This window comes from Podarcis raffonei, chromosome Z, assembly GCF_027172205.1.
Source record: "Podarcis raffonei isolate rPodRaf1 chromosome Z, rPodRaf1.pri, whole genome shotgun sequence".
NCBI classification, from domain to species: domain Eukaryota; kingdom Metazoa; phylum Chordata; class Lepidosauria; order Squamata; family Lacertidae; genus Podarcis; species Podarcis raffonei.
Window position 1 is genome coordinate 28,620,529 of NC_070621.1, and position 14,264 is coordinate 28,634,792.

General features: G+C 44.1%; 2 protein-coding genes across 4 annotated transcripts in view; one reads left to right on the forward strand and one right to left on the reverse strand.

Moving 5' to 3' along the window:
• The window catches only part of FNDC3A (fibronectin type III domain containing 3A), a 53,382-nt gene extending 52,277 nt beyond the window's left edge, over positions 1 to 1,105 (reverse strand). For 2 of the 3 annotated variants that reach the window (XM_053374756.1, XM_053374755.1), the window contains exon 1: positions 998 to 1,105. The gene's annotated coding sequence lies outside the window, so the exon portion shown is untranslated. The remainder of the gene's footprint in view (positions 1 to 997) is intronic. The other variant, XM_053374757.1, reaches the window with a different exon arrangement.
• Positions 718 to 13,676, forward strand: LOC128406904 (proline-rich proteoglycan 2-like). The gene is made up of 2 exons (XM_053374771.1): positions 718 to 1,283; positions 13,619 to 13,676. Exons 1-2 carry the CDS (start codon positions 759 to 761, stop codon positions 13,652 to 13,654), a joined length of 561 nt encoding a protein of 186 aa, XP_053230746.1. The 5' UTR covers positions 718 to 758; the 3' UTR covers positions 13,655 to 13,676.
• The last annotated feature ends 588 nt before the right edge of the window (positions 13,677 to 14,264 follow it).

Sequence of the window (14,264 nt, forward strand, 5' to 3'; positions counted from 1 at the left end):
ATATTCTCACAACTTCCAATCTTCCTTCAATTTCACCACCTAAAGCTCCACTGTATTCACACACAGAGACACACCGCTCCCCCCCAAAAAATCTCCTATATCCTTATCCAAGACTCCTACATCCAAGTCACAACACACCTGTGTCGTGTGGCCCTTTAAACATCCAATACTCCAAAGACCATCAGAATCACCAACCACCAACTTCAGTCTCCCGATTTCCTCAGAATCCATTCTTCTCCGCCCACCCCGCAAACCCCTTCGCAGCAAACTCCCCGTTTCCGCAAACCGGTGACAGTCCCACCCACCACACTTCCACCTGGGAGAACCTGGGAAGGTGAAAGTGGGTTTGGGGGTTGTTGGCAAAGTGTTTTAAGATGACTGGAGTGGACATGGGTGCCGGGTGTGTGTGGCGTGGGGGAAACAGCTTGAGAGAAAAGAGTGTCCTTTTTTTAAAAAAATTAAGATAGTGGTGGTCCTCTTAGAACGGGGTGGGTTGCAAACTGAAAGCTGGACTAAGGAATGCAAGAGATGACCTGCAGGGACTGGTGTGTGTGTGTGTGCAATGCAAAGGTGTGTGATGCAAAGGTTTGCAACGGGATTAAAAACTTGGGAGGCTGCAAGCGGAGATGACCTTCCGAGGAGAAAAGCAGCCTCTTTGGAGCAAGGAGGGCGGGAGAATGCTTTTTTTTTTTTACTTGTTTCTGTTACATTGGCAGTCACGGAAGACTAAGAATCCGTGCCGGGGAGATCAGCTGGGAATGAGGCGCTGGCAGTGTCGGTGGTGCTGGGGTGGAGGGGATGAGGACTTCCTCGCGTGTGAAGCGGAGAGTGTGCCCCCCGACCCACACCAACCCCTTCCTCGCCTCCCAGCAGCCCCCCAAACTCAAGGGACACCCCGGCTTCCAACCCACCCGACCCCTCCGCAAGCCCCACCCTGGCGGCCCGGCAGACCCCTGGAGCCCCCTCCAAGAGGAGCGGGGAAGACCCGGCCACTTACCGGCGCAGGCAGGAGCCGCTGGCAGGGAGGCGGGCGGCGGGCACCGGGGAAGCCTCAGCCGCCTCCTCAGGCTCGGCGCTGCGGGGCGTCGCAGCAGCAGCAGCAACAGACTCAGTCAGACGGCTGCGCCATGATGGAATGCAGACTCCCGCACATGCGCACTGCTGCCGCCGCCGCCGCCGCTGCCGAGGAACCGAAGAGGGGACACGCGCGTCGAACCAGAGTGGGAATCGGTGCGATCGGGCTCGCCAACCACACTGCGGTCTCGAGTGCCCTCGTCTCCGAGGTTAAGAAGCAGCCTTGGGCGGGGGAAGGGGGGGCGGGGAGGGAGGGCGTGCTCTCCGGATCCACGTGACGGGTGTTTTGGTTCTGTTTATCTTTTGTTTGCCTTGTACACGTTATCGTCGCATTACGTTTTCCGGATCCTTGTGCATTGCTCTCGAGACACCGGGAATGTAACCCCATGCTTGTGAAGTACGCAAGGTCAGAGCGGTGGGGAGCCGCTTACCCCCCACTCCCCTTCCTCAACCCCCCGGCGGGCAGCATTCTCTTAGTGCTGCATGCCAGTGGTAAACGAGGCCAGAGGCAAAACTCGCCGGAGCAGCAAATGTAAATGTTAGCCTCGTGCAGCATTTTATTGTTTGCTGCATTTAAATGCCACTTTCCCGTGGTTCTCCTTTCTTCTTCAATACCCCCACAACAACCCTGTGAGGTGGGCAGGGCCGGCCCCAAGACATTTCGGCATCCGAGTTGGACCCCAAAATGGACCTCCCTCCCTCCTTGCCAGGGAATAAGGGGATCAGGGAAGATCTACATCAGAAACAAGGGTGGCGGGGGTGACATCAGGCTCTGCCATCCCTGTGGACCCTTCCGCCTGAGGCAGTCTTTTCACCTCATGGGCTCTGGAGGTAGGTTAGGCTGAGAGGCTAAGGGTCACCCAGTGATCTTAACGGCCGAGGTTGGAATCAAACCCATGTCTCCCAGATCCTAGTTCCACACTCTAACCACTAAGAAACACTGCTACACCAGTAGGCTTAGTATCTCCCCTCGCTATCCCCACCAACGCAAGGACATATTGCAGAGAGGCAAAGACATTCAGGGTGCAAAGCAGAGTTAATCAGAGGTGTTGCCTGGGAAGGACTCAGACGGTGGTATGTAGATGCCTCCAGCTTCTTGGCCTGTGGCTCCCCACATGTGAAGGAAGTAAAATCACATTCAGACTAGTACTGATACTAGAATTGAACATATTGCATTTCAGAGGTAGGAGGAGGGAAAAGGACTTTACTGAGGCAAAGTGAGTATAAAGCACCAGGTTTAAAGCTGACTACAATTTCCATATATTCAAGGAAGCAGGTGGTAATGTATTTTACAGAAGATTTGTGTTAACATAAAATAAAAAACCACCAGACTGCCTGAAATTTACCAGATTTTACACATTCATTAATAACTAGATTTCTATGTTAGTTTCTCTAGTATTGCTGAATCCCATACATTTTGTAACTAGGGGGCTAGTGTGACAGCGGTCAACGTCTTCCAATGCTGTGTAATTATGCAACAATTTACAAGAATTTAATGAAACATTGGGAAGAACTTTCTGACAGTAAGAACTGTTAGTGCAATGGACTGCCTCAGAAGGTGGTGGACTCTCCTTCATTGGAGAGTTTTAAGCAGAGGTTGAACGGACAGCTTTCAGAGATTCTTTAATTGTGATGCTTGCACAGCAGGGGGTTGGACTGCGGGGTCTCTGCCAACTATGATTCTTTTAATAAGTTCCTTGGATTTTAGTTGGATGTTATCACCCTCAAACAAGAAAGCAATGCAAGTTGCCAGGCAATCTGCATAGATTCTTTAATGATGGTGGATAGTATTCTTATTCTTATTCTTATTTATACCCTGCCTATCTGGCTGGGTTGCCCTGACCATTCTCTTTCTGATGCCTCTTTCACTATATCAGACCAAAATCTTTGGACTGGTTGGCACTCCCAGCACAGATGGAAATCAGGATCAAGAAACCCACATCTACTCCAGCACATCAGAGTCACCTTGAGTGTAATGAGGGAAATTTGCATGGGAGTTTGGTACCATCTGTGATTCAGCCTTAGGGTCATTTTCTGTATCTTCACTGATAAACTTTGAGTTGGTTTGTTCACGGTCTATCATTGATTTCTGCATTGAACTTCATTTCCCTATTTAATGCTCATGAGGTTCCCAAACTATTCAGCAAGACCCTATTTAATGCAACCACAAGGCCATTTCCTGTTGGTCATTTAACAAGTCTAACACTTTCCATATGGATGAGGGCCCAGGTATATTGGGTTTGAATATAAGGGAATTTCAGAAGATGGACAATTTGGGTGAGATTAAGCCATCAGCCCTGTATTTTTCGAAACAGAAGAGTGTTTGATTTACTATAACAATTAATTTTAGAGTAGAACTAAATAAAGGAATTAACATGTGCTTCTTGGACTGTAAAGTTTAAAAGGGAAAGGACTCCTGGATGGTTATGTCCAGTCAAAGGTAACTGTGGGGTTGCGGTGCTCATCTTTGCTTTCAGGCCAAGGGAGCCGGCGTTTATCCACTGACAGCTTTCTGGATCATGTGGCCAGCATGACTAAACCGCTTCTGGCGCAGTGGAACACCGTTACAGAAGTGCACAGAAACGCCATTTACTTTCCCGCAACAGTGGTACCTATTTATCTACTTGCACTGGCGTGCTTTCAAACTGCTAGGTTGGTAAGAGCTGGGACAGAGCAACAGGAGCTTATTCGGTTGCGGGGATTCAAACTACCAATCTTTCGATCAGCAAGCCCAAGAGGCTCAGTGGTTTAGACCACAGCGCCACCCGCGTCCCTCTTGGACTGTAATAACCTGCCAGGGGATCATTGAATTCATGAAGGGTACCTTTGAGCTTATTCTGAGAGACCAAGGCATGCTCATTAGTAATAAGGAATGAGATGGAGCAACAAATCCTAACCAAGGTGTTTCATTTTTGCATCATGGGTTTTGTAGTTTTAAAAGTGCATAAAAGCTTTGTTTCTTATTAAATATGCATATGGTCAACCTGTGTTGCTTGGCTGCCATCTTACAAATCCTTTCTTGAGCATAAGCCTAGTTTGTTCTCAAGGCAGCTAATGGGGAAAGCTAAGAAGCTTTAGAGTCTGATGCTGGATACAAATGGGTCTGAGTGTGGTATAGAGATTAAGAGCCTAAACTACAAATAAGAACCTCCGCAGTTAAAAATTTGCGACTGCTGTGAACTTTAGGCAAACCACTCTCTCTCACCGTCAGTTCTATGCTTCATCTGCAATATGGGGAATACGAACGCTGCCCACCTTTTATTTTGTTTAGGAGACGCCTTTCACATACGTTTTACAGTGGTACCTCGGGTTAAGTACTTAATTCGTTCCGGAGGTCCGTTCTTAACCTGAAACTGTTCTTAACCTGAGGTACCACTTTAGCTAATGGGGGCCTCCTGCTGCCGCCGTGCCACAGGAGCACGATTTCTGTTCTCATCCTGAAGCAAAGTTATTAATCCGAGGTAATATTTCTGGGTTAGCGGAGTCTGTAACCTGAAGCGTATGTAACCTGAAGCATATGCAACCCGAGGTACCACTGTAATTTGATTTACAACCCCACAATAAAAACAGGTAAAAATAGGTTTTTAAAATTTATTTTTAAAACAACTCAAGGTAAATTTAATAGCAATACAAATAAACGTCTAGGGCAGAGACCTAAGATACTTTTTTATTTCCCCCAGCTGAATGAGACCCTTACAAGATAAAAAAAAATTAAAAAAAAATCCTTCCAGTAGCTCCTTAGAGACCAACTACGTTAGTTATTGGTATGAGCTTTCGTGTGCACGCACACTTCTTCAGATACATTTCAGAAGTGTGTGTGCACACGAAAGCTTATACCAATAACTAACATAGTTGGTCTCTAAGGTGCTACTGGAAGGAATTTTTTTATTTTGTTTCGACTATGGCAGACCAAAACGGCTACCTACCTGTAATCTTACAAGATAGTTGTAAGAACTGCAACTAGATGATGCTCATAGAATGCTCTGAACATTTGAAACCACCATACAAATATTAAGTTTTAATGTGTGCATGTAATAAAGTAAAATGTGATTTACCGTATTTTTTGCTCTATAAGACTCACCTTTTCCCTCCTAAAAAGGGGAAATGTGTGTGCGTCTTATGCAGGCTGTGCGGCTATCACAGAAGCCAGAACAGAAAGAGGGATTGCTGCTTTCACTGCGCAGCAATCCCTCTTGCTGTTCTGGCTTCTGAGATTCAGAATATTTTTTTTCTTGTTTTCCTCCTCCAAAAACTAGGTTTGTCTTGTGGTCTGGGGCATTTTTAAATGAATTCAAAAGGACTTATTTTGCATGGGTGATTGGGTTGCAGGTATGCCTCAATGCCCACAATTTACAGCAAAAAAGTACCAGTAGGAGAGATGTGGGGAACCTCTGGCCCTCCAGATGTTGTGGAACTACAACTCCTATCACCTCTGGCCATTGGCCATGCTTGCTGGGGCTGATGGGAATTGCAGTTCAGCAACATCTGGAGGCACAAATGTTCCCTGCACTTGCAGTACAAAAAGATACATCATGACACTCCATTAGACCTCCCTTGTTGCACCCTGGCTTCAGACAAGCAAGTCTACACCCAGTTCATCCAATAGACGGACCAATTCAGTGTACCATGTGATCACAGATGGCTCTACTCTACAGTCCAACTCTTCAGCACCACAACTCAAGAAACAGTCATTATGCAAGAAGCGGCAGACAGTCCCAAGACTGAGTGAGTGCTCCACAATTTCCTGCAATGTCAAGTCAATCCTTGACTGTACCTTCACTTACTCCATATAGTCCAAGAAGAAGAATGGCACTGGAGTTAGGAAGCTATGTGCCCTACTTTATTTCTCTATTTGAAGTGCTATCGGATGATAGTCCTCTGTTTGAAAGCATTCTCTTCGTCAGCCTTTGCCCACCTAGTGTAAGTTTACCAGATTTTTTTTCATTGAATCCGGGGACACTTTTCAACTTCAATAGGAATTTATCAGAGGACTGATTTGTAAATCCAGGGACGTCTGGTAACCTTAACTGAGTGCCCTCCAGATATATTGGACCACAGTCAAAATCCTGCTTAAAGATAAAGAACTCTCGGAAATGAGACCTTGAAATTGACCACTAACAGTGAGCACCAAGATAGCAGACTGAGCAGGCAAGGAGGATTCCTGGTTATTGTCTGCCCCACTGCAGTGCATTGTTTTCATATTGAAAGCATAGTAATTATTTCTATACATGCATTGATATACAAGCAATTTTCATGCAAATCTATGCCAACTTTTGCTCTCCTTTTTGGCGAAGTGTTTCCTCTTTTTTTGGCAATATTCTGAGTGGGCGGTGTGCCTTGGACTTCTGCCTCCCCCCCCCAAAGTCTTTTCCTGGCGTCAACACTGCCCCATTTCCACAAATAGTCCAGACTCCAGGCAATTGGAAATACACATTTCAGACTGAGCATTTCCCAACCTAAATGAACCCCAAATTGATATTACCCCCATGGTGGAAAAATAAATCAAGACACCTTATAGGTACCGTATTTTTCGCCCCATAGGACACACCGGCCCATAAGGCGCACCTAGTTTTTTGGGGGGAAAATAAAGGGGGGGAAATTATTTTTCCCCCCCAGGCGCGGGGCTGGGGCGGGGGAAGCCCGAGCTTCCCCGGACCCCAGCCCCCAGAACAGGCAGCTCTCTGCAAGCCGTGGGAGCCCAGCATGGGCTCCCACGGCTTGCGGAGAGCTGTGTGAAGCTTGAAGCCTGGGTGCGCTGAGCTCAGCGTGCTCAGGCTTCGGCATGCAGGCAACTCTCCACAAGCCGTGGGAGCCCAGCACCGGGCTCCCACCGCTTGCGGAGAGCTGCGCGAAGCCTGGAGAGTCCGAGAGCAATGGCGAAGTTGCGCGCAGCTTCGCCATCGCTCTCGGAGCTTGCGGGGCTGGGGACGGGTGAAGCCAGAGCTTCCCCCAACCTCAGCCCCCAGAATGGGTCCCAGAGCGATGGCGAAGTTGCGCGCAGCTTCGCCATCGCTCCCGGAGCTTGCGGGGCTGGGGGCGGGGGAAGCCCGAGCTTCCCCCGACCCCAGCCCCCAGAATGGGTCCGAGAGCAATAGCGAGGTTGCGTGCAACCTCGCCATCGCTCCCGGAGCTTGCCGGGCTGGGGGGATAGCTTCCTGAAGCCTGCATTCGCCCCATAGGACGCACATACATTTCCCCTTCATTTTTGGAGGGGGAAAAGTGCGTCCTATAGGGCGAAAAATACGGTACATGTATTTTCCCACCACCACAAGATTAATGACTGTTGAGAAATACAGTGGTACCTCGCGTTAAGTACTTAATTCGTTCCAGAGGTCCGTATTTAACCTGAAACTGTTCTTAACCTGAAGCACCACTTTATCTAATGGGGACTCCTGCTGCTGTTGCGCCGCCGTAGCACGATTTCTGTTCTCATCCTGAAGCAAAGTTCTTAACCTGAAGCACTGTTTCTGGGTTATCGGAGTCTGTAACCTGAAGCATATGTAATATATAACCTGAAGCATATGTAACCTGAGGTACCACTGTGTTTGCTTTGGAAAATAGTGCAGTGAGCAAGGCTTATATCCCAGCACTACTGCAGGTGAAGGACTCCTGCAGATGACCTGTTTATTTGGCACTAGCAACCTTATACCTGATGTTCAGGATTCTAAGAAAGCTTCATTCCATCTTTATTCAAAAGGAAATCAGGTTGAGTGGGGTTATCTTGAGTTTTCTGGAGTATGTTGTCAGCAACATGCAATGACACACAGCTCTATTCCTCTTTTACATCTGCAGGTGAGAGCTAATAAACTGAAGCCTAATCCAGATAAAACTGGAGGCACTGTTAGACAGGATGGATGGAAGTTTGCGTGCTCATGATAGGGTTACACTCCTGAAAGAGTGGGTACACAACTGAGGGATCCATTGCTGTCGCTTGAGGCTCAGGTGGACTTGGTGGCCTTGAGTGCCTTCCATCAGCTTTGGCTGTTGGACAAGCTGTGCTTCTTTCTGGACAGGGATAGCCTAATTTCTGTCATCTATGCTCTGGTAACCCCTAGGTTAGATTACTGCAACCTGTTATACATGGGACTGCCTCTGAAGAAGTTTCAGAATCTTAAGCTGGTGCCAAATTCAGCAGCCAGGTTGCACACCAAGGCATGATGGTTTGAGAATAAGATGCCAATCTTAGCCTAGAGTTTTGACCCATAAAGCCTTAAATGGCTCAGGATCGTAATACTTCAAACCCTGCCTCTCCCCATATGAACTGACCTGGAACCTACGATCATCATCTGAGGCCCGTTCTTCATGTGCCCCCTCCATGAGAGGTCCAGAGAGTGGCAGCACAAGATCGGGCCTTTTCTGTGGTGGCTCCCCACTTGTGGAATGCTCTCCCCAGGGAGACTTGCCTGGCACCTTAGGCAACTGACAAAAACAGTCCTCTTTTCCCAGGCCTTTGACTAATTAAAAAAATCTATGGCCTTTTAAATGGGGGGGGGGTGGATATTGTTTTTGATATGATGCTATGCATTTTTGTGTTTATATTGTAACCCGTGCTCAGATGAAGAGCAGTATAGAAATTAAATGGATAAATAAATAACAAAAAATACTTTCCAAAATAGATTCACCCTGAGTTGTTTACACAAAGCATACAAGGAAGTTAGACTCTCTTCGGTCTCTATTGAGCATTTGCTCTGATTTTATTTGCAGGGAAACTACAGCAATTAAGCAGCAATCCTGCATTCATCATGATTTGCTTTTGTGGTGGTTATATGTCTTTCTGTTAATCATACGTTCATCCTACACTTTTCAGTGCATTTCCCCATCAATTTCCAAACTGCAAAAAGGTCATTTTTGTTGTATATATGTATGTATGTTTCGTGAGGGCAACAGAGTGCTTTTAATCCATTTTAATTGCACATGTTCTTGAATCTCACCTGAGAAATATTGACAGTCTGGAAGCAACTCAAATTGGACCACAAACCTCTTAAAGGTAAGAGGTAATGGCCAGATGATCCAATCATGCATGCCACATATGCATTTTTTGTAATTTTTAAAAATTGAAATTGTTGTTAATGTCAAGTTTTAAATTGTTGTAACCCTTACTGAAATCTTAGAGTGTAGGGCAGATAATAAACTATAATAATAATAATAATAATAATAATAATAATAATAATAATGGCAGCAACAACATATTTTAGCCCAAAGTGTTTGAGCTTTTATCTTTGCCCTCTTTAGGTGATGTTGGATTTACTTCAACACAGGCTGGCTTTTACAAAATAACTGCTTTGTTTATTTGTGACTGGATATTTTTAGGACCTGTGGATGAAATGGACTTGGATGAATTGTTGCTTTATATATCCTCCTAAGACTAGAGCATGCAATTGCTTCCTTACTGCATGGAATTATCTGAGTTATAAATAAAAAATGACTTTATGTTACTTTCAGGTAAGCAGAAGACATGGAGGAAGGCTATGTGTACTGCTTCTAGCTCTTTTAGCTGCAGCAAATCGTTTACTACCATATAAAATTTAATTTATGCAATTTTTATCCCACCCTTCCTCCAAGATACTAAGATATCTTGAGAATATAACTTGTTCAGATATTTTTGCTAGGTGCTTAGAAGACTTGGGGTACAGGCCCTGTGGCATGATTTTGCATAAAATATGCACACGCAGGTATATATGTATAAGTGCCATTTTTAGGCCTCTAAGCAAATTAAAATGGTGTGTGGCCAGGATCTCATCAGCACTGTGCTTTGTGACATGCCCAGCTACCCTGTAGCAAAGGCACTATGTTCCTTGCAGACTGATTGACAGATGTTAAAGCACATGGTTTCCCCCAGAGAATGCTGGGAAATGTAGTTTGTTAGTGGTGCTGAGAATTGTAGTTCTGTGTGTAGCTTACCCTGCAGAGAGCTGTGTTCTGCCTTTGCAGTTGGTGGTAGCAATGCTTCTGAATGCCAGTTGCTGGAAACCACAGAAAGGGAGAGTGTTCTTGTGCTTGAATTCTGCTCTCAGGTTTCCCAAATGCCTCTGGTTGGCCACCGTGAGAACAGGATGCTGAACTAGATGAACCATTGGCCTGATCCAGCATACTGATCTTATGTTCCTAAGCTCCCAGAATTATTTGAAGAAAGCCATGTGCTTTAAATGCATGGTGTGAATGTGACCAGTGTCTACTGAAAACTATTTTATTTCAGCAAGCCTACTCAAACAGATAACTTAGTTACCTATATGCATTTTAAGTTTCACTGACTCGTATCTATCTATCTATCATCTATCTATCTATCATCTATCTATCTATCTATCTATCTACTATCTATCTATCTATCTATCATCTACTATCTATCTATCTATCTATCTATCTATCATCTGTTTTCTAATAGTTTTGCAGGTTTTAGTTGTGTTTTACCTATAATTTTATTGTACAAAGACCTTGATTTCAGGGCTCTTAACATCCCTGCTCAGTCCACCTGCTTTTATTCTTTCTTTATAATTGGAGGGTTATATTGAGTGTCAGTGTCTTAAATATTTTAAAGAGAGGCCAGAAAGGAGAATGTTCACATCACCTAATGAAGACATACTTCGCATACAGAATGTGTTTGTTGACCAGGAACAAAAAGCTGCTTAATCATTTCACCTCAGAGAGAATTCCTGGAATCTTCAGTGTTTTGTATCAGAAATCTCATAACTCCTAATGTGTTGGGGATGCGGATCTGTCTTAAAAAAACAAAAGCTCACTTTCTGGGGAATAAAATGTTTGGATTACAGTCCTTTATTTCACTGAGAAAGTATTCTTTGTGCCATAGGAGTTACTAGGGAACACTGAATTCTTTTTCTGATGTTCAGTGTGTTTGAACATAGGAAGCGGCCTTCCCTTTCAACGTACCATTGGTCCATTTAGCTCAATATTATCTGCACTGATTGGCAGTAGCTCTCCAGGGTTTCAGGCAGGTCTGTTTCCCCAATCCTACCTAGAGCCAGGATTTGAATTTGGGAGCTTCTGCATGTAAACAGCTTTCTCGCACTGAGCCATGGCTCTTCCTATTATTATTATTATTATTATTATTCTTTTTAAAATAGAAAAGTTCAGTTAAAACTGCAAGCAGCAATAAATAAACACTATCATGCAAAATACCCCCACCCAAAAAACCCAGCTACCTTGTGGAAATGCTAATTGAACTACCTATGTTGCCGCATCCCACATTAAAATGAAAAAAGCATAATATCTGCCAAAAGCTTTCTAGAAGAGTCTGATTTTGTCCTGGTGCTTAAAGTGGCATCATAAAAACAATGCTGTATTTCTCATTGGTCCGGTCTACACATCACACTGAGCCAAGCCATGGCTTAGTGCAAACACAAGAGCTTGTGAGCTCCTGGAAAGGATATTGTGGCCATTTCTTTCTTCCTCATTCATTTTGCTGCTTCACCACACTGAACAAACCATGGTTCAGCATGGCATGTCACCCTAACCAAGGCTTGCAGTTTAGCTCTCTCTAGACCAGCCATAAGTTATATCCAAGATTCCCTCCCCTGTCTTCATAGTGGAGTTGTCCCAGCCCCATCATCATTTTGTAGCCCTTTTCTGAATCTTTTTCCAGCTCTACAATTTCCGTTTGAGGTGTGGCGACCAGAAATGTGCATGGTATTCACATTGTATTACAAATGGAATACACTAGCAGTTTCATTCTCAGTCCCTGACCTAATGATCCATAACATGGAATTCACATATTTCACAGCTGCTGCACATTGGGTTGACATCTTCATCGATCTGTCCGCCATGACCCCAGGGTCTCTTTCCTTGTCAATCACATGAGTTCAGACCCCTTGAGAGGTTTTGCCCCAATGTGCACTACTTTAAAGTTGTTTGCATTGAATTGCATTTGCTGTTTCAAAGTGCATCCATCCAGTTTGGAGAGATCCTTTTAGAGCTTTGGGTAATTTTTTATTTGTTTGTTTTTTACCACTGCAAATAATTGGTGTCATTGGCAAACGTGGCCACATTACTGCTCACTTCTACACCAGATCATGTATGAACAATTTTAAAAGCTCCCGATCCTGATCCAGTTCCTTGGTGGAACCCACATCTTGCTTGCCTCCATTGGGAGAACTGACCGTTTATTCCTACTTCCTCCTCTTTAACAAGTTACTGAACAATGAGACGACTTCACTTCTTATCCTATGATTGCTAATCTTACTCAAGAAACTTTGGTGAAGTAGTTTATCAAACACTTTTTGAAAGTTTTGATGCAATGTCTACTGAGTCACCCCTATCCACATGCTTATTATTAACCCCCCCAAACCTCTAAAAGGTTAATTAGCTAGGATGTATCCTTGCAAAAGCCATAGGAGTTGTTCTTCAGCAAGGCTTGCTCTTCCATATGCTTTGTTATTTTATCTTCGGCCATGCTGGTTTCCCCAGAACAGATGTTAAGCTAACCAGTTTGCCATTTCAAGGATCCCCACTCCCTTTTTAAAAAAATGATGTTGCATCGGACACTTTCCAGCCCTCAAAAGCAGGGACTGACCTTAGGGACAAGTTACATATTTTTGTTCAAAGATCAACTATTTCACACTTGAGTTCCTTAAGAACTCTCAATGAATGCCATCTGGACCTGGAGGTCTGTTAGTTTTTAATTTGTCAATAAGGCCCAGAACTTCAACTCTTGTCATCACTGTTTGTCTCACTTCCTAAAAGGTTTCAAAATCATTGAAAAGTGGGTGGAGCAATCAATGCAAATTTTACCTTTGTTCTGTAGGCTAGTTTGCACACATGCGCACAAACACACACCCCAATTTAGGCAGCCGAGAGGCATTAATAGTTCAAGCCTCACTGCAGTCAGGCAAAAGCACTTAATGGTGCAAAGCAGGACCCTTCAAGGGGGCTGGCAGGAGGAGGGCTATGACCTGGGGAAAGTGTCAAGACCTGAGGATCCATACCTCTTATTTAACCCACCATCACTTTACATTAAGAAAGCATGCTGACTGAAGGTTCACCTTCTCAATGCTGCTGGAGTTGTCAACTACCAAAGAACTCCCCTCACAATGTGCTCTCTTGTGGCTTTTACATAATCTGCCATGGCTGTACAAGATTCCCATGTGAGCAGTGCCTAATAAAGCTTTCAAGGAAATGTTAGAGAAGCATTAAAGCTAAGCAGCATATAAATGACATGAACTCATAAATTTATGGGTATTATAATTGAACAGTGTGGGATTCAGCATCTGGAAGATGGGGAAATAAATCATGCAATTTGTTTTATTGCTCCTGAATACGGTATATCTTGGTACCATTGAACAGTCTTTTGGTGTATGAACTGCAAATCTCTCTTCAGCTATGCAAGTACAAAACAAAATGGTTTATCTTAGAACCTAGAGTTCAAATAGTTTTCATTTTCAAAAGATTGTGACTGGTGGTGCAGCCAGAGAGATTACTTCAAGATGAAAGGGATCTGAGGGCAGCAGCCCAGTAGCGGTTTTAGGGGATGAGTTTGGGTGTTTGGTGCTACGTCTCTGACGCAATTTCTCTTCATTATCACCCACTCCAGTAGATGTTAATGAAGCTGACCCTGAAATATGCTATCTGAAACACTCACTGCCTCTTTACCAACCTTCAACACTACTGAGTTATTAGGAGGAAGTTCTGCTTGTGGCAACTGCACCGTACAAGGTAGTCACAGGGCTGTGACATGAAACTGGGCATTTTTTGCTGTCACCATTTGAATGCCCTTCTTTCTGTCATATTTGAAGCATCATCTATTAGTTACTTCAAACTTACATTTTTGCCCAGACTTTCCCTGACCCATAAGATTGGACTCTGTTTTATGCCCTTGAATCCTTTGAATCTTTGTTTATTTGCTTTTAAAATGCTTTTATATGTTTCACACTGTTGTTTTATTGGTTTGAAATTGCATTCTTGTTTTAATTAGATCTATCCATCAATAAAGCTTTGATATTTATAAAATATTGGGTGGTTTATAAATGCTTAAAAATACTATAAGGTTTTTCTGAACAGACAAGTGGTGTAAAATCACTATGAAATGTAAAAAAAGCAAAATAAATATTTTTCTGTTAGATGATTCCATTCCTAGCCATGCCTTTGCTGAAGCCTAAGGAAACCAGATGGTGAAATGCCTTGCAGGTTGTTTTGAAAAAAAAATCCATTTCACAAAAAAAGACAACCCTCCAAAAGTCTAA

Excerpts from the sequence above, each read along its gene's own strand:
- LOC128406904 (XM_053374771.1), top strand. The coding sequence starts at position 759 with ATGAGGCGCTGGCAGTGTCGGTGGTGCTGGGGTGGAGGGGATGAGGAC. Across the intron at positions 1,284-13,618 it reads CGAGTGCCCTCGTCTCCGAG|ATGTTAATGAAGCTGACCCT; the intron begins GTTAAGAAGCAG and ends CCACTCCAGTAG.